This window comes from Solanum pennellii, chromosome 2 (genome assembly GCF_001406875.1).
Source record: "Solanum pennellii chromosome 2, SPENNV200".
Classification (NCBI taxonomy): Eukaryota; Viridiplantae; Streptophyta; class Magnoliopsida; order Solanales; family Solanaceae; genus Solanum; species Solanum pennellii.
Genome location: NC_028638.1, coordinates 42,535,511 through 42,555,049, shown reverse-complemented (window position 1 = coordinate 42,555,049; position 19,539 = coordinate 42,535,511). Strand labels below are relative to the sequence as shown.

Sequence of the window (19,539 nt, the reverse complement as noted above, 5' to 3'; positions counted from 1 at the left end):
ATAATTTATAAACAAGATATCAAAATATTTTAATTCTCCCTATAATGTCCAATTTTTTTAACCATAATTTATAAATTTATATTTAAAAAATAAAAGACCATCATTTTAAATTTTATCACAAAAATTCATACTCGGAGGGAGGAACAGCAAAATATTTTGGGGAAAAAAACGGATACAGAAACAGAGTGAACAAACTTGATTCTCTGGGTAATCTGATGACGACGGGGTAAACTCTCGACGGTATCGGTTTTGACATAGGAGTTGGTTCAATTGTATGGTTTGAAGTTCCGATCGAGGTTTAGTCGTCCGGTCAAGGCATATACTCAGTTTCGTTGTTGTTGGGTCTTCGTTCGTTTTGCTGTGTCGGCTCGATTCAATTTTGGTAAGGGATTTCAGCTATACAGAAGGTTCATTACTAATCCTATACTTATTAATTAGTGCTTGGATTTTAATTTTTAATAGATCTATGTGTTACGAATTGAAATGTTTGCCGTTAGATTCTTTTCTTCTGTGATATTTCTTCATCTAGTATTATTATCACTGTTAAATATTGGATGGAAATTTTGAATATATTTGTTGTTAGACAAAGTAAAGGGATTGTAGGAAGTAATCTGAAACTAAATGAAGTGTTGAGCTCAGGTTTATGGAATGATTGTCCCATGGGTTTTTGCTAAATATTGAATTCGGGTTTCAACAAGTAAAAGGAGTTTTATGTTGTTACGGATGATAGGTAGTGTTTGGGTTGGTAGGCAATTCTAGGTCTGTTTAATTGCATGTGTCTTTATTTGCTTTCAATAAAATCAATGTACTTTTCCGGAAGAATATTTGTAAAGGAGGGAGACTGTTCATGGACATGTAACGTAGGATACTTAGATAGGTACTTTTTATTTCGGTTTGTAATAATTTAGATTTTGTTTTGAACCCATTTTTGGTGCTTGTGATTGCATCTCTTTGAGTTTTTCCAAATGAGTTACTATTTGAGCCAATACAAGTTATCTAAAGCGACCATGCTAAAACCACGAGACTCAAGGAGTGCCTCACACCTTCCTCTCGTTCAATAGAATTCCTTAACTAGAATCTGTGTCGTTGACCAGTCTATTAGAATCAAACTTGTTCAAAAAGCGATATTTGTTTATCAAAGTGACTTGGCACACCACAATCCAATGTGAAGTGGCGCCTCCAATTTTAAAAATGATTCCCTTTTGAAACACATTTTTTGTCACTTTCAGTCTTGTAAACCCTCTTGGAACTTAAAACGAAAATCTGTTGTTTTATGGTTAAACATGGGGTGTGACAGTGCTATCTTAGTAGTTTTCATGTTGCTTTAGAGAGATGAATATATTTACATATGTGACTATAATTATTTCAAAAAGGGATATTTGTTTATTAAATGACTAGTTCCTGAGTTGGTTATAGTATGCATTCAAGTGGGCCTTTTTGTTTGATTGGATCATGGTGCATTTATTTTGTAGTGAAGTTGATTACTCCATTAATCTGCTTCAATTGTTAGTTTAGTTTGAATTACAAATAGTTGAATATGTGATTATTAAGCAATTGAAGTAGGAAATATGAATGTCTAAACTAGGACTATGTACACTTTGTTAGTTCGTGGTCTTAAGATGTGAAGGATATGCTAGAAGTGCATGATAGAGCTAGATGGAAATTCTAATATAAAGAAGAAACATAATCTGAATTCTGATGTAATGAGTAAAAAATTTGCATATTGCTCTACATTTTTTGCTAGATTACAGACAGCTTCAGAAAGATTTGATTTTCTTGATCAGCTATTGACAGAAAGTTCCCTCGAGGGTGTCATGGGGTTGAGCAAAACTGAAGTGAACTTGAAGAGGTTACTTGTAACTGCACCACAGCAGCAAAATCAAGCAAAGCTTATACATGTATGCACAGGTCATTCAAGTTCAACACTTAATAGAGAATTGATAATTGTGTTTGTTTATTTTTCTTTTCATTCTTCCCTATGGCTTGGGTTTGCATGTATGTGAGACTTGCTGTGAACATGGTGAATTTATCAGCTCATTGATTTGATTGTTTTTTTTTTATAGATATAAATTAAGATATTATAAACATAGGCCTGTGTAAATGAACCTTATAGGTATTGACTAGCAGTGCTTTGATGGCTATATGCTTTTTGATATCTTTTTTTTTTCTCTTCCTCTTGCCTATTATTTTGCTAGAGGTTTTGAAGAACTTAGGAGTTGTGCTATTTAATGGAGCTCATATAATCTGTGTGGACCGTAAGCATTTAGGAAAGTCTTCTTCCTATTTTGGAAGCTTTAAATATTTGAGCAGCTTCAGGTGAACTGGTAGCTCTGTTGATTCACTAACAAAATGAAGGGTAACAAGGATTTCCATTGTTCTGATACCAGTACGAGTCCATCCATAAAGAAGGCTATGTTTCTTCATCCTACTTGGGCTGACTAAGTGGGTCTTTCCTCAAGTAATTTTATATGGACTGTTTGGGGAAAGATGAACCGTTCTGCCTTTTATGGACAGAGAGGCTAATGGTCAACTCTGTCCCTTATTAAATATACTCTCCTATTTTTGTTTATTATTGAGTAAAACTGTATTGGAAAATGATAGTGTTCTATGGCTTTAGTATTGGGACTTTAGTGCATACAGAGTAGTTGCATTCTCTAAGGATACATCTTTTTGGGTTTTGCAATACAAATTTTGTATACAATTCAACACATTTACCTGTCAAATATATTTTTTTGGAGCGAAAGTACTTTTCTGATCTCAACAAGGTGATTAAGATTAGTAGTACTGCAATATCACCATATCCAGGATGAACAGGGCTCAGCAAGGCTCATCCACCTACGGTATTTTTGTAATCAGATGTAGGATGAGAGATATAGTCATAGTAATACCTCCTTGTCTTCCCTAATCTTCTGAACAAACATGCATCAAATGTTCCTTTGATGTCTCTGATGGAGCCTCTATTCCAGGAAGCTGATCTTTTCCTTTTCCATTGTATGTTCTCCGATGTAGTTGCTATATGTGAAAGTTGATAATTTTCTGTGCACACAGCTGTAACTTGCCGCATAGGTTGTTTCTACTTTCTGTGAAAAGCTTTTCAGAAAATCATGGCATAGGCAATTGCATGTACAATTTGTCATCTGAATTTTTTCTTCATTGGGCATATGCATTTACTATTTCCTTTTGTTACATCTTTCACAGTATGTTGCCACTTTGCGGGAACTACTGGAGCAGTTGGCTGACGAGAGGAATTCTGATGGATTACCAAGGTCTATATGCTTTGTTCTTTTCCAATTAGATAATTTGAAGAAAACTCTATGTTGCTTGGACTCTTCAAAATCGTTAGTGGGTGCGTGTCGGATTCTCCATCTGTAGTGTATTTTTGAAGAATCTGTCACGGGTCCGGCATCAAAATTGAAGAGTCCACACAACTTAGCTGAAAACTACATGCTGCTACAAAAATTTCCAGACTGTTGGCTTCCTTACTATAAGTGACTATTTTTTTATAATGTCCTCGCCTTCTGTTTCTTTAGTTTGAATTATCATTTAAATTATTAAAGAAATTGTATTATTACCGAAGTGGGAATTATCATTTGAATTTAAATGTATGCTTCCTAGCCTTTTCACTCTACCTAATCAATAAAGTGGAAACCCCTTATCATGGTCGGTTTGATGGAAACTCACCCTCCTTTGATCTCAACTCTGCCTACCCTCTTCCAAATTGGACATATTTTAGTTATATTTTTTATAGAGTGGACTAATATCCTGCCTATAATGAAAAAATTGCATCCTGACAGTGTAAGTAGTCTATTTTATCTCCTTCTATGGAGGAAGTTATGATGCTCTATGCAGACCGTTTGGTGGTGTGTCTAAGCAGTTATTTTCTGCATTTTTCTGCTTTTGTTATAAGTGAAATGACCAGGGATGACATAAAAGGAATTATTGTCTTCCTGTGTTTAGAATAGAACTTCAGCATATAGTTCTAACAACTCTAAATTTTTTCTTTACTGTATGAGGAGAACGTTTTGAGCTTCTATAAACTAGTCATTGAGAGTTTTTCCTGTATTGAAAAAGCTAATATGGATTGATTTAATGCCTGAAACACTTTACTTAAGGGTGTATGTTCTTATTGGATCTCTTTTGTTAAAATAAATAAATAAATTTACTAGATGCTTTCTTCCTGACGTTTGTTCAATTTTCACGTTGTCTCCCAATATAGGGTTTCAAAAGCCAAGGTGAATGAATACGCTGAGAACATTGAAACTGTTGCTGCCAAGTTAGCTGTGCCCATGGTATGCACGTGCTAGTGTCATTTCTTGTGATTTTACCATTCAGATTCACCTTGCTTTCTTATACGAAAACATATCATATTGAGTTATTTTACTGATTTTGATGGAATATGGAGGAGCTGCCATTTTTTTAATAAAATAGACTGTATTTGAAGTTTAGTGCCTTATTGTTTGCCTTTAGTCCATAGCGCTCAGCATTCAGACTTCATTAACCTTACTGTTACTTCTGTTGCCATACTCTGTTCTTTTGATGTTTTTGCACGTGTTTCAGTCTTCTCTTCTGGAGTCACCTTTCAACTTATAGACATATGGTAGTAGTTATTTGAAAATATTCTTGCTTCTATTTATATGATTAACAAATAATCATCTTCAACCACGTCCAGTCTGATGTGCATACACCCGAGGAACCTGTGGCTGAGAGTTCCAGCAGTGGAACTCCTAAAGCAGAAGAAAGTGTGAATTCTGCTTCCGAAGGATTGAGAAGAAGATTTGGGTACCTGCATTTTAGCCGTTGCAATGTTTTGTTTTATAATTCTATCTCTTGACAGTTGTTCTTTGAATGAAACAGGGTCCATTCAAACAATGAGGAGAGATCTCGAGATACCATTGATTCTGATCAATCATCAGCTGCAGTCAAACTGGATGATGCTGCACGGACACATATTGAGAAGCACAGGTACTCTATCTGTACTACTGTTCTGTATTAATATTTATACAGTTTTTTTATTTGTTGACTTCTGTTCCTCCAAGGCTTTCCCAATGAATATCTGTTCCTGAGAAGGTACAGCTTGCCATGTGTGGCTAAAAGTGTAATAGGTATGCATCATCTAAAAAAAAAGTGTAACAGATATCTGCTCTTATGGTGTAGTTGATCTAGTTAAATATAACCAGAACGGTGTAGGAATACTCTAACCCCCCTCTTCCCCTTCTCAAAAAAAAAAAAAAAAAAAGAAGAAAGGAACTCAAAAAGATTTATGGGAGTATTCTCATGGATAACATACTAACAAAGGTATTTGTAAGGTCGAAGTTAATATTTACTAAAGTAGTTCAATGTCACTATGCTTTTGTGAACGGAGGCAGATAATAGGATCAACTTAGTTGCTAATGAGAAGTTGTACTGAAGAAGAAGACAATGAAAAGTAGGTGTCCGTTGTAAATTAGATGTAGAGAAGTGGCCGTGTGAAGTGGTCGGTTTTGCTTAAAGAGATGGATTTTGGTAGAAATTGAGGAGTTGGATAAACTATTGTGTTTCTCTGTTAAGTTTGGTTTTGCTTAAAGAGATGGATCTTGGTAGAAATCAAGTGTTGGATAAACATTTCTCTGTTAAATTTTCTACATTAGTAAATAGGAGTTATGCTGATTTTTCTTATCTCGAGCTAGGCAGATCTTCTTCCTATTCTTGTTACTGAAATGTCTTGGTGGAATGTTGGACTAGACAATGGAGAAATGTTGTTTTAGTGGATTTAAGGTAGGTCCAGAGGACAATGATTTGAAATCTATCTTTTTGGAAAATAAGAAGACTAACATAAAACCTCACATAGTTTCTACGCCAATGATGCACTGTTAATGTGTTAAACAAGGAAAAACATATGATGTTCCTTAAGGTGGTCGATTTGGCTATGAAAGTTGTTTCAGGTTTGAATATAAACCTAAGTAATGTATGATTTATCCTATTAGTAGTATGGATTATAAGCTAACACTTGCTAATATATCTGGGTGCAAAAGCAGGAGAATTCAATTTATTCGGAGCTCCCTTCAGGAGAAAAGCATAATTCTATTGAAGTATAGGAAAAGTTTGAAAAAAGGTTAGCAACTTGAAAGACAAAATATTTGTCAATGTGGGGAAGATTAACTCATAAACAGTTGATTAGAGTTAGACATCAGTCCACCCTACTTTTAAGTCTTTTTTTCTAGTGCCTGATAAATTCTTGAAATATTTGGACAAAAGAAGAAAGAACATTTCATGGGAAGGCAACCACAAGTCAAAAAGTTGTGTTAATACTGAAAAAAGAGAGGAAAAGGTGTGTGTGTGTTGGGGTGGGGTGGGGTGGGGGGGATGTGGGAGTTGGAAACCGTTGTGAAGATAGAACCCAGAAGATGACGCTTGGTGGGGAAGGTTGTTGATGCAAATTATGGTATATAGATGAACATTAGGGCACAAAGGTTGTTGTTTCCTCCTATAGTTTACACTTCATCTGTAGATTTCATAATGAAGTTCTGTTTTAATTTTAGAGATGGTTAGATAAATCCTAGATTGACTCATGGCTGGGGCATACTCTTTGCCACTGGCCACTGCCATATGTTTGTCTAGTCTTTTTCATTGAAGAAGAAAAGTAACCAGAGAAAGTAATCACTTATTTGTGCAATATTTATTTTTCTAAGAGAGGGGTGAGGTTAGTTAGGTAGACTCTACTTGATAAAACTATCAGATGTTGCCACCTTTTGCAGGAAACTTCAGGAGGATTTGACTGATGAAATGGTTGTTTTGGCACGGCAGCTCAAAGAGAGCAGTCTCATGATGAATCAATCCATCAAAAATACTGAAAAGGTAAGTTTTTTTGTTTCAATTCACTTTGCTTAAATTGTCGGGAAATTCCTCATACAGCTTTTGCTTTGAGAATGATTTTGCCATCTACAATCTAAACTATTTCGTCTTAGGAGGCAATGAGGCCATTAGTCTTCCTCTGATATTACAATATGTTTGAGGATTCTTTACTAATTCAGTGCGAAATAGAAACAAAAAACAGCTAGTACTCAAATTTATTCAGATTCATCATTTCTAGTTACAAACTTCTTCCCTCAGTCTCTGGTTTTACTAGTGACTTTGTTTATATTGTCCTCATAGTTTTCATATACAATGTGGATGCAGATACTCGATTCAACTGAGAAAGCAGTTGAGCATAGTCTGGCAAGTACAGGGCATGCAACTTCCAGAGCTATGGACGTCTATTCTCGGAGTTTCAAGACTACATGCTTCCAGTGGCTTTTGATCTTTGTCATGACATTAATCTTTGTCATGGTCGTATTACTTATTCGAGTCACTTAGGAGATATAACACAAACTCTTGCCTTTTCCCTATTTGTGTCTAGTACCAGAACATACCTCATTAGTAGGGACAGGCAAAACCACCTGCATTACTCTCCTTTAATTTTATTTAACTCCAACTCCATATGCTTTATATTGGATATATTATTGGTTGTTTTTATTAGTACAATTTTTAGTTTTTTTTTTCGTACTTATTGCTTCAATTATTATTGGTCAATAGAACAGAAGTTGTAGTAGAAGTCAAAGTGGTAGTAGGTAAGCAATGGTGTCTTATTACTCCAAAAGAATAAAAAAAGGGAAGTTTGTAATTTATATTTCTACCCCATTTATCAAGTTTTATGTATAACCAATGTTTATATCAAACAAAATCTCGTTTTCTATCTTTATAGGGATAGATACACATTATTGGTAGACCCTCATCATACAATGACACATTACTAAAACTACCAAAACAATTTTAAAGATTAACAATATTAAAATGGCAAAATAAACACAACTAATGAAACAAAACTAGTTAAAGCCAAAATAACGATGACAAAATACAACTAATAAAGCAATAATTAACAAGAAAAAAAAGTAAAAAAGATACTATGCTGTAACCTATATTTTACTATTTTACTTTACTATCCATTATAAGAGTCTACAAACAGCCAGTTATTCGTGAACATGCCTATTCGTGTGATAGGGGTATTTTTTTAATTTGCTTATTATTTGCTACTATAATCTTTTATATCTTGGTGCTTTATAAATGTACCACAAAATAACACAAGTAACACTTCTTTAGATAATTGCGCATATGTACTATAAATTTTTTTTTCTCTCAATTTGATATTTGTGGATCAACCTACTTTTTTCATGTCGGCTGAGAAGTGAGAACAAGTAATTACTACATATTGTTCGGGAAAACATAATCCCATTTAGTGACAATTTACTATTTTGTATTATTTTTATTTTAATTTATGTCTCACTTTTGATTTTAGATGATTATCTATTTAAAATTTTACATAAAGAAAAGATAATATTTTGCAATAATAATAAATAATTTAAAATATTTCAAAATAAATATATATTACAAATTATATAAAAAATACTATATATCACATTTCACAATATTTAACAATTTTTTGACCCTTCAAATTCTATAAACATCACATAAATATGGAGAAAAAAATAGTATTATAAAATATGTGTACAAAGTACCACAAATAACATTACACAATCAACAACTTCAAAAATATTTTAAAAAAAACATGAGGTTATTGTTTCATATAAACGGGGAGAAAAAAAGGTGTTATTTGAAAATGCACGGTAAATTATAGTAAGTTAAAATTTAAAATATATATAATATTTAATTGACTTTTGAAATTTTTTGTGTTATATAAATTAAGATAAAAATAAATAAATAACATAAATTCAACTAGTGCCAATACAATTTTATATCTCATATATTACTAATAAAAAGGAAAAAAAGAGAGGTATCTATATCTTTTTCACCTAAAAAATTAGGTAAATTAAACAACTACTTACTAAACTTCCATTATATCTTACGTTCAAACCTTCCCATACTTTTTTTTTTCATTTATTGAGTTTGAGATGAGACAAAGAGGAAAGGTGGATAGATGGTGGAAAAAATACGTAGCAAATTTGCATTAATTTTTTTTAATTTATAGAAAAATTCAAAGGAATAAAAAAAAATGGAAATTTCTAGATAAAATAAAAAGAATCTTTTTTTCATCATCATTCATCCACAAGAGAGAGAAACAACTTTGGTTGAGTGTCCCTTTTTTTGCAATTTCTTGGCGTCAACCCTTCTTCTTCCTCTATCGTCTTTGTGAAGTCTAAATTCTGATCAGAACCCTAATTGAAACAATCGCTAAATCTTCAAATAATCACTTTTCTCTTTCCCAATTTTGATCAATTACAGCTATGGCGACCAGTGGAAACAAGAATATGAACGCCAAATTGGTGTGCTTTCCTTCTCATATTTGATTTATCAATTCTGCTTATGGGTTTAGCTTAAATTTCGTAAAGATTCTCTCTTTTTGTCATCTCTGATCTGGGTTTACTTTATTTCTTCAGAATCATAACTCATGACCTATAGTATTTTGTTTATTTTGGGTGTTGGGTTTGATCATAGAATTCCTCAATTGGAATGATTTATCTTGCTTTCTTTTCTATATCTAATAGTTAGATATGGTTTTTTTTTCTTTCTCAAAATTTTGCCTTGCTGATAAAGTTTGTTTGTTTGTACTCTAATTTGCTAAATTTGATCTTTCATTTGGTTATTATTTGCTGATGCTATGTTGTAGAGCTATGTTGTGGAAGTGTTGCTTGGTTGGAATATATTATACTTACTTTTGCCATGAGTTATCCTCTTTTACTTCTTCAAGTGTGTACCTATTTTTCATGATAATCCATGTTATTTGTACTATGATTATTGGTTAGTACTTCCAATCTTGAATTTCAATTTTTTCTGTGCTCCTTTTCCCCATTTACTGCTTCCATATTTTAATGTTTGATGTTCTGTTTCAATGAATACACTTTACACTAGGGGATCATTGTTTCACTTATTCTAAGGATGTGGTCCTGATAAAAAAGGATTATTCTAATGATTTAGTTTTTTCTTTATGAACGTGATGTGTTGATTCTGACACTGATGAGCTAATGAAGTGTCTTTTGGATTTAGGTGCTCCTTGGGGATGTTGGAGCTGGAAAATCTAGTCTAGTTCTGCGTTTTGTTAAAGGACAATTTATTGAATTTCAGGTAGGTGTTTAGTCTGCCATTAGATATTTGAAGCTGAATGGTTTCTGCACTCACATTTTAAAATTGGGACCTTGAGACTTGATTTAACTTGCTTATGTTTTATGTAGGAATCAACCATAGGTGCTGCATTTTTCTCTCAAACAGTAGCAGTAAATGATGCAACTGTAAAATTTGAAATATGGGATACAGCAGGCCAAGAGAGATACCACAGTCTAGCTCCAATGTATTACAGAGGAGCTGCAGCTGCTATTATTGTTTATGATATAACAAATCAAGTAAGTTTTTAGCCAGATCCTGTCAAATCCTTATTATCCACTCTATACTGCTTCCAGTAAGTGCTAGCATGTTAGATTTGGTAACTAAGATTCTCATTTTATTATTGATAGGCATCATTTGATAGAGCAAAAAAATGGGTTCAGGAACTTCAAGCACAAGGTACCTTTGACATCTTAAGACTCATTATTGCAAGGCTGTATTTAAATGTTCCTATCTTCAATTGATGTAAGAAATAGGTTATGTATACTTAGGGAGAGTTTCAGCTGCTTGAATTACGATAAAATTTGATGGCCAAAAAATGCTGAAAAACTCTCTGAACTTTTGACTCTCTGTTAGAGGGTAATATGAGGGTATGGATTGGAAATAGTGCTTCACCCATGGGTGTGTCTGAACTTGAACATTGTCACACAATGATGTTTGGCCATATCAAAGGAGCTAATCACTGGTTCCTTTTCTCATGTGATACATACATCAGTTTTTTCTTTCAATGAAACATGTTGTCTGTTCATATGTCTTACTTTTTTCTATCTCACATTGGGCCCAGGTAATCCAAATATGGTGATGGCACTTGCCGGAAATAAGGCAGATTTGTTAGATGCAAGAAAAGTGGCTGCTGAGGTTAGTGCATTTTATTCCTCTAACTAATCACAGTTTTCCATGCTATAGTCAGTGATGTGCTGAAGCACCACAAAACTAAAGGTCTGGCTAGGCTATCAATTTAGGCATATGATGTTGTAACCTGCCCAACTATGTAAGAGTTGGGTGAGTGATAGTTTCAACTACAAGCCTGAGATGACCAGCTGAATCTAACAATATCGAGGGTTTAGGAGCTGTACCCTAAGGGGTTGAGATATCCGGTGCCATTTTCTCCTTCTCATGTTACTGACCATACTTGGAAAAGTAAAACTGGTCACTGAAATTAACAAGACACACATGCTTAGAGCTTCATGTTGGCCTGCTCTTTTATGTTTCTTTGTTGCCTTTCCCACTGTCCCTTTATTATTTTGGGTTGCATTTTGAAACAATTGGGTCGTGGCCCACCACTCACTCTTTCAGTCAATTAGAGTTGATGAAAAAATATTGATGTGCAATTTTTAATTGCACCAGGGAATAAAGAACGAGAACCGAATCTTATTATGATTTGATCACTTTCTAAGATAGAAGTGTAATATATCCCAAAATAGTGCCTTTTCAGTTTCAGAATTAATGGATCTTTTGTTCTAAAGCGGTATAGAGTAACTTCATTTTCAAGGATAAAACATTGATATCCTTATTTGCATGCTAGTGTGCATAACAAATAAAAAATTTCGTTGTACTTGATTTTTCTAAAGGCTATAATAGGTTAGGTTCTTCGGGGTTTATCATTGTAGTGGCAGAGATATCATGCATAGCAATGATCTGAAGCTCATTAACTGAGCATGAAAATGGGGTGATGGTTCTCATATGTCAAATCGCCTTGGATACCAGATACAGATGCAGTTTGAGTGTACTAATTGTGCCTAAGTGCTGGTGCCTCGATAAAAATTCCCTTGAACTGGATTTAGAGGGGAGCAATTCAATTCCTACCCTTAGATCCTAGTCTGAAATGAAAATAAATGTCTTGTTTGGCTCAATTAAAATGTCAGTAATTTCTTGGTTGTTGATTCTAAATTTCTAATAGTAAGCACATATTTTACTTGCAATTTTCTTGTGCTAATTTTATTTCCATTTTGTATTGGACTGCACATCTTTCATAGATTCAACCACCTAATGTCAGAAACCTCACCAAAGAAAGTACTGTATTCCATATGAATGAGTGGGAAAATGTTATTGGAAACACAATATGAAATTAAGGTAAGAAAAGAAAAGTAACAATAAGAAATAAACCGCAAAGCAAAGATAAAATGAAGAAAAAAACAAAGAACTCAGGGAAGGAAGGTAGACCAACATTACATTGACTGCTACTGGTAACCCGATATGGAACTAAGTATTCAGTAAAGGACTAAAGGTATGTGTTCTCTTTTTATTTTTTGGGGGTGGGGGGTGGGGGTGGGGTTTAGCATCTTTTAAAGAATCTTCTGTAAGTACAGTACTCATATCATACCGCTTTGACATAGATATGTAGAGTAAATGAAGGATGCATGTATATATATGAAATTTTTATTAGGAGGACTTTTTGGCAAATGGTGGGTGGATGAAATCTTCAAGGACCTGTAAGAAGCGAAGATGAAAAAGTGGGAATTATTGAGGGCAGGGAGAAAGTTGTGTTGGATGGCTGAAGAGGAACAACCACAATAACATACCCAGTTTAAATCCACAAGTGGTATGGGGAGGGTAGAGTGTATGTAGACCTTACCCACATACATTGAGAGGTAGAGAGGTTGTTTCCGATGATCGCACTATTTTGTAGTAGTTATTGTTCGTTTTCTCAGAATGCTTAAGAAAGTTGCAATTGCATTCATATATGGACAGCGAAGGGGAAGAGAAGGGAATATTGGGCAACCTTTTGTTAGGAGAGAGTGTTTAGTAGTGGCAGAGAGGGATGCTGTTGTTCAGGAATAGGTTATTCATCTATGTGGATACTTTTCCAACTTCTCTCTCCAACTCACAACAAAAGAACGAGGCTCTTTTTGGCTGGAAGTTGCCAGTAATCACAAGGAAAAAATATGAACAATTCCAATACATCAAGGATGTTAAGTATAACGCACAAGGAGAGTTTTAAGGTATAGTTCGCAATGTGTTTGTGCAACAACATCATACACCGTAATTCTTTTTATTTAAAAAACCAGCTCACAACAAAAGAACGAGGCTCTTTTTGGCTGGAAGTTGCCAATAAAAATATGAACAATTCCAATACATCAATGATGTTAAGTATAAAGCACAAGGAGTTTAAGGTATAGTTTGCAATGTGGTTTGTGCAACAACAACATCATACACAGCAATTCTTTTTATTTAAAAAACCAATAGTGGAGCACCCTTCTTGTCAATCCCCCAAGAGATGCACTCTAATTCTGGTCTAGTGGTAAGAGTGCAACATGTGATTAATGGACAAAAACCTGGTACAAGTGGAGAAAAGTAGAGGGGTGGACCCATTATCCACTGAGTCTCGAACCGTGTAACCGCTAACTATCGGAGATTTCTCAGTTATCAAAAAGAAAAACAAATTTGGTGAAAGTGGGTAAATCTAGGCGCACACATAATAATTTAAACATGCATTGATATTTTCCTATTAGGATCTTGTTGAAAAGTCTTCGGATTTGTGAGAGACTGAGTGTGTGTTTGGTATGGAGGAAAATGTTTTCCATGGAAAATGTTTTCCTAGAAAATGTTTTCCTGGAGAACAAGTAGATTTTGGACTTATTTTCTCATGTTTGGTTGGGACAAAATCTTGGAAAATATTTTCCAAATCAACTCATTTTCCTCAAAATTAAGGAAAATGTTTTCCTTAATTTTTGAAGGGAAGTCATTTTCCTTAATTTTGAGGAAAATGAGTTGATTTGGAAAATATTTTCCAAGATTTTGTCCCAACCAAACATGAGAAAATTGGATAACATTTTCCAGAAAATGTTTTCCTTCATACCAGACACACTCTTAAGAGTTGAGCAATTCTGCTTCCCATCCAATTATGCATTTTCATTAGAATATTTCCTCTTGTTTCATTTGTTTAACTGTAGTTTAGCATTGTTCTAGATTCTTAACTGAAATATCTCTGCCTGCTCGCTATTCTAGCTTGATTTTGTGATATCTTTATTTTCTATCATGACGAATGATGGTTTTGGATACACTTTACTGAGTGAGATTTGTATGTCAGTAGAAAAATTTAGAGAATTTCTACTGATAGAGAACGTACATTATTGGTTATTGGGATGGAATGTGTTCAAATGGAACAATAATATTATAATGGGGATTCAAATAGTCAACCGCAAACTAGATTGGGATTTAGGTGGTCTAGGGATAATTGTGCACCTTGACTAGTTATTTGGGTTTATCTATACACTAGCATGGGTACTGGGTAAGTATACCAACTAAAGTATAGGTATATGGGTAGAACTCACATAGTGTTCTTCCTACTGGGATTGGTTTCCAAGATTGTACTCTTCGACTGTTAGGTCATGCCCTTGGGGACTAAACTCTTTTGCAGTTCCTAACCTAGTTATGTCCTAACCGGCATTTGGATGTAACTATAGAAGAAAACATTAAACAATCATTGGATTTTGCTCTCGTTTACTAGGTGGATATCATGGTCTAAAGTTCAGTTGGTTAGTGAGTCAATCTTTTATGCCAGTGACCCATTTTTTACAAATATAGACTTGTATCTATGAGATTTGGTGTTATCTATTCAATGACATAAATGTGCATCCAGAAGATCTCAAAAGTTCTTGCTCAATTAGCATTATGTCAGAACTGGTGTCCGAATAACAGATTTTTCACTGAAATACACCAGTACTGATATGGTATTATTGCTTTTTCAGGAAGCACAAACATATGCGGAGGAGAATGGTCTGTTCTTCATGGAAACATCTGCAAAAACTGCATCTAATGTTAATGATGTTTTCTCTGAAATAGGTAACCACTTGCATTCACTTTGTTGTGTTATGGGCTGCCAGCTTGCATTTGTGGTAGATCAGTCATGTTTATGCTCTTATTGGCTACAGATATCACTATTGTTGTGTTATCAATTTTAAACCACTACTTATATGCATTTTGTATGACATGTCATGAATGGGAACAAAAAAATTAAAATAAAGTAGAGGAATTAGAAATTATTAAACTAGTTATAGTGGATAGCTTTGATGAGTAGGTCACTAGATGATGATTTAAAATGTGGTGTTTATTTTCTGTTTTTTTTTTTGGATCTTCAGATTTGTTTGAGTTTTCCTTGGAAATACTACTACTACTCGACATAAATTATAATTTTTTTTGTCATTTTTAATCCACTAATTAATAAACCATGTAGTATCTATGTTTCAATTGACATTATCGTAAATGGAATTCAACGTGGATGATGATACATTTATATGTCATAGAAATGACAAGATCAAAATTATTACTTCTCAGGCTTTGGATTGTAAAATCACTCTTAAATTTTATCATTTTCGAATGAACATCTCGCCATATAGTGAATAACTGGTTCCTTTGGAACTTCTAATTGTTGTGGTGGTTTATCGTACTTCGTACCTATTAATTTCTCTGCAATAGAGTCTCTCCAAGTTGGACTTTGTTTGACTAATTGCTTTATATAGCTGGAAACCTAGCTTTTTTATCAACCTGAATATATCTTGAACTGTTTATTCACTTGCAGCAAAGAGACTGCCTCGACTTCAGCCAGCACAAAATCCATCTGGGATGGTTCTTATGGATAGGCCTGCTCAAACACCGGCTAGTGCTTCTTGTTGCTCTTAAATCTCTGCTGGTGCTTCTCATCTCAATGTTGTTTTTGCTTAATTTGTTTGTGCTGATTATTAGAGTTCGTTGTGCCCATGGTCCATCGCTGTACAGATTTCATGAAAAAATCTTCAATGTGCTGAACTCTTTTCTGTGAATCCTCCTAATGTAATGAGATTTGTGACATGCTTAAGTATGCAATTAAACAATACATGCATCATATAACTATTTATTATTCATTGGAGCTCTCAGTCGTTTGAGATTGATGTGTAGTAGCAGTAGTACCGGAGGGACTTATCAATCAGCCATCTGCTATGCATATATAATCAAACTTCTCTATAACAACGTTCATTTGAATAATTTTTTGACTGCTATAGTTAGATTGTTATAGAGCATGGGATAAAGTTGGCTCCAAAAGAAATCAACCTGGCCGTTATACTGAAATGTTCTTTTAGAGGATAACTCATGATTGAGTTGATCAATCTGAGTTCTAGAATAGACAATGACTTGTTTTAGATTATGTCTATGCTTTCTAATGATATAGATATATGATTAGTTAGTAAACATCAATCACGTTAAGAACAAACAATATACTTGAGAAACGACAACTCGGTGCATAAAGCATCCTGCGTTTGAAGGAGGACAACACTTCGAGGGGCAACTTTATTGTTGTTCCAAGATGTCAATCTACTTCTGACGAGTATTTTTTGCAATTTTATCCATCTTTTTTAACCTTGGAGAAGAGGAATAGCATTTGAAACTCTAAAATAAAACCTCAAAATCAACCCAAAGGAAGTTCCAATCATAACATGATACAGAAAAACTACACTGAACTCATTACACTTATCATAATATCACTGACTCACTGTCCCCTTTTATCTCTTCTATTCTTTATTGACTAAAGCATATCCTTCCAGTGAAAGAGTATAGTTTTCGTTTTAATTATCGTTCGAAGCTAGAATAATTTTTTACTTTTTTTTCTATCAATTACATAAAATATATATGTATAGTAGCATACATTACAGTAATAAAAATTGTAGGATTTTCATCCCAATTCTTTGTAGCAATACTTCCTACGTTAAAATCTTAACAATCTGTTTCTCGACCTCTTCAAAATTAATTACTTATCAATTTTTCGGGTTACATTGTGATTATACGTTATTGTATCGATAATCCATATTATGTAATGCACATGCATGTTGGTACTGTTTTCTCTATATTAAAAAAAAGAAGATAGATACATCATATTGTTGAAAGTATTGTAGATACAATTCAAAATGATTCTTTATTTCCCAACAACTAGAATACATCCAGCTCAGTCCTTTGGACTGAACAATATTCATCCTTTTTTTTTTTTAGTTAAACTTTCTTCAACAATACATAAAAACACCATAAAACAAAAGCACTAAATTTAAAATCACAACTCCTAGCTGAGGTCCATCCATATATATATATATATATATATATATAGTTCTTATTGGACACAAAAGCAGCTAGCAGTATCCAATTGCTTTCATTAATATTTATTTATGAAGCTATGTCTTGTGAAGCCCTTGAGAAGTTGCAGCTGAGGCACAATCAGAAGTTTGAAACCCAATCCTTTCTTTCTCCAAGTCATACACAACTTCCACATTTTGTTGTTGGAAGTTTCCGAAAATCCCAGCTGGCCCTTCTTCAGAACCTTCCATGCTTTGGAACAACAAACATTTCACCACTGTTGAGTTTCGTGGTGCACCCATGGCATAGAAATCGTTCCCATTAGGTAAAACAAGGCTAACATTGTTCAAGAAATGGAATGTTATTGAAGGGAAATCATCGGTAACTAGACTATTAAGGTTGTTATTAGGGCATGGGAGCCTATAACATAGGTCAAACCCTGTCCGTGCCTCGATATCCTCAGCACGTGGGTAATTTATGGATGATCGAAGGGCGGTTAGAAGAGACGAGTAGAATGGTTCAGGTAGGTGAGTGTAAGTGGTTCCGGAATCAATCAACATTCCTCCATTGCCTAAAGAATCAAATTCTCTCAAGGTTAAGGGAACTTGTGTAGTGGCACCATTTCCCACAGTTATAGCTTCTAGGCCAATGTAATAGAAATTAGGGTACATAGGGCTTTTCAACATAGGAGTAAATTGGAAATTTTCTTTGGATGAAATGGCTTGATCCCCTACAACTAGAGGGCTAGATATATTAGGGTTATTTGCAAACTTGAAAGGCAAGAAGCAATGTGAAAAACCCTTTTGAAGAAACCCTAATTGTGAAGGCAAAGAAAGTGGACCTTTACCAAACCCTACAATCCCAATAGGCTCTCTATAAGTTGTTCCAACACATCCAAAGACAAACTTTGGGACTTCCCTAATGGAATTAGGGTTTGAACTAGTCCCATGGACTCGAAGAGTATCCCTAGTTAGGGTTCCCGATACGATACCTTCACCATATGTGTAAGCAAAAGAAGGACATGGCCTTGAACAAGTGCCCTTAAGTAAACTATTCAATGAGCATCCAGCAATAGTGCATTGATCAAAAGGGTTATCGGAGCTATGGATATCGATACAAGAGGAACTAGTACATAAATCCCTATAGGAAGAAGATGAAAATGAAGGAGAAAAGCTTGACATTAGCTTGTGATCCCTATAGTCATCACAATCTATACAATCAAATGATAGGTTCCCACAAGGTACCCAAGTAAGGTCACTTCCAGTGTCCATATACACTTGGATAATTTGTGGGGGTGTTCCTATATTCAATGATATCAAATAACCATCTCTCACTTCTCTCAATGGCTCCCTTATGTCCAATGTTTCTGAGTTTTTTTTCACTAAATTATACGATGATTTAGGTATCGTAAGGCTGGTTTTCGTATGAGTTAAGCTTAGCACCAAGGAATAAGAAGGCTTTCTTTCCTTTGCATAGCATTGGTTGAAATGAAGCAATGCACTAGAAAGAAAGAAGAAGATGAAGAAGTAAGTTGAGAGGCTAAAAGGTGTTGTCATTTTACTTGATGTTTAAATTCTTAACATGAAATAAGGCAAGAGGAAGCTAGTATTTATAGCAATTTTTTGTGTTAATGGAGGGAATTAGGGTTTCTTGAACTTTAACTTAGATGTTTTGTGCTTACAGATGTTGCATGGTGAAGAATGATGAATTAGCTTTTCCTTTTCTTTGTTATATATTGTTAATGGGTATTTCAATAAAGAAATAAGGAAGTGTACCAATGGCCAGTGGACTGAGAATCATCAAGTCTTAGGTTCAAATCTCTCGGAGACAAAATACATTAGGTGACTTCTTCTATCCAAACTTACTAATACACCATGATTTTAGTCAAGATTGCGTTATATTACGTGATTCCTTCTATACATAGTTAATTACTAGTACACCGTGAAATTAATCAAGATGCGTGGAAGAATGAGGAATCTAATTGAAAATGAAATGAGTTTGCATGGCTTTTCTTATAGTGATTTAGTCATTCTAGAAAGGTATAGTCAATTTCGTACGTATCAATCAGTTGAAAAACTACTAGGCGTGCTGTTATTTTAATTATTTCTATCAATTATATATGACTATAGATTAGTTTTAGTATCATTATAAACTTATAATTAATGAGTGTTTAACTGCTAATTAAAGAGGGTGTCATGTTTGAGTTTAAAAAGCTGCCTTATGGAAGTAAATGAGAAGTGGTTTGCACGTGGAAATGCACACAACAAAATGATACTACTAATAATACCATGAACAAATTAAATTAAATTAAATTAAATCGTTTTGCTAATTCATATTAGTTAGATGATGACATTACGAGAAACGGCG

The 19,539-nt window shown here is 34.1% G+C and overlaps 3 protein-coding genes across 9 annotated transcripts; 2 read left to right on the top strand and 1 right to left on the bottom strand.

Annotated features, from left to right (window-relative positions):
• Positions 1-105: 105 nt before the first annotated feature.
• Positions 106-7,517, top strand: LOC107011394. Of its 7 annotated transcripts, none has more exons than XM_027914581.1 (8): positions 106-382; positions 1,785-1,908; positions 3,199-3,266; positions 4,217-4,289; positions 4,670-4,779; positions 4,855-4,962; positions 6,735-6,834; positions 7,156-7,517. In XM_027914581.1, the coding sequence occupies exons 2-8, from the start codon at positions 1,897-1,899 to the stop codon at positions 7,330-7,332; spliced, it is 648 nt and encodes a 215-aa protein (XP_027770382.1). In that variant the 5' UTR covers positions 106-382; positions 1,785-1,896; the 3' UTR covers positions 7,333-7,517. The 7 variants fall into 7 exon arrangements, with proteins under 7 accessions (XP_027770382.1, XP_015066374.1, XP_015066369.1 ...); XM_015210888.2 differs by having other exon boundaries at positions 107-382; positions 1,795-1,898; XM_015210883.2 differs by having other exon boundaries at positions 107-382; positions 1,785-1,898.
• Positions 7,518-9,060: 1,543 nt separating this feature from the next.
• On the top strand, positions 9,061-15,979 carry LOC107011396 (ras-related protein RABF2a). The gene is made up of 7 exons (XM_015210890.2): positions 9,061-9,296; positions 10,018-10,095; positions 10,203-10,370; positions 10,482-10,530; positions 10,916-10,989; positions 14,823-14,916; positions 15,653-15,979. The coding sequence occupies exons 1-7, from the start codon at positions 9,258-9,260 to the stop codon at positions 15,751-15,753; spliced, it is 603 nt and encodes a 200-aa protein (XP_015066376.1). The 5' UTR covers positions 9,061-9,257; the 3' UTR covers positions 15,754-15,979.
• A 1,291-nt stretch (positions 15,980-17,270) lies between these two features.
• Positions 17,271-18,848, bottom strand: LOC107010033 (probable aspartyl protease At4g16563). Its single transcript, XM_015209308.2, has one exon. It carries the CDS (start codon positions 18,726-18,728, stop codon positions 17,271-17,273), a length of 1,458 nt encoding a protein of 485 aa, XP_015064794.2. The 5' UTR covers positions 18,729-18,848.
• Positions 18,849-19,539: the final 691 nt, after the last annotated feature.

Coding starts and splice junctions, on each gene's coding strand:
- LOC107011394 (XM_015210888.2), top strand. CDS start 1,815: ATGGGGTTGAGCAAAACTGAAGTGAACTTGAAGAGGTTACTTGTAACT. Junction 1,899..3,198: donor ATCAAGCAAAGCTTATACAT/GTATGCACAGGT, acceptor CATCTTTCACAG/TATGTTGCCACTTTGCGGGA. Junction 4,780..4,854: donor GGATTGAGAAGAAGATTTGG/GTACCTGCATTT, acceptor TGAATGAAACAG/GGTCCATTCAAACAATGAGG.
- LOC107011396 (XM_015210890.2), top strand. CDS start 9,258: ATGGCGACCAGTGGAAACAAGAATATGAACGCCAAATTG. Junction 10,531..10,915: donor TCAGGAACTTCAAGCACAAG/GTACCTTTGACA, acceptor CATTGGGCCCAG/GTAATCCAAATATGGTGATG. Junction 10,990..14,822: donor CAAGAAAAGTGGCTGCTGAG/GTTAGTGCATTT, acceptor TTGCTTTTTCAG/GAAGCACAAACATATGCGGA.
- LOC107010033 (XM_015209308.2), bottom strand. CDS start 18,728: ATGACAACACCTTTTAGCCTCTCAACTTACTTCTTCATCTTCTTCTTT.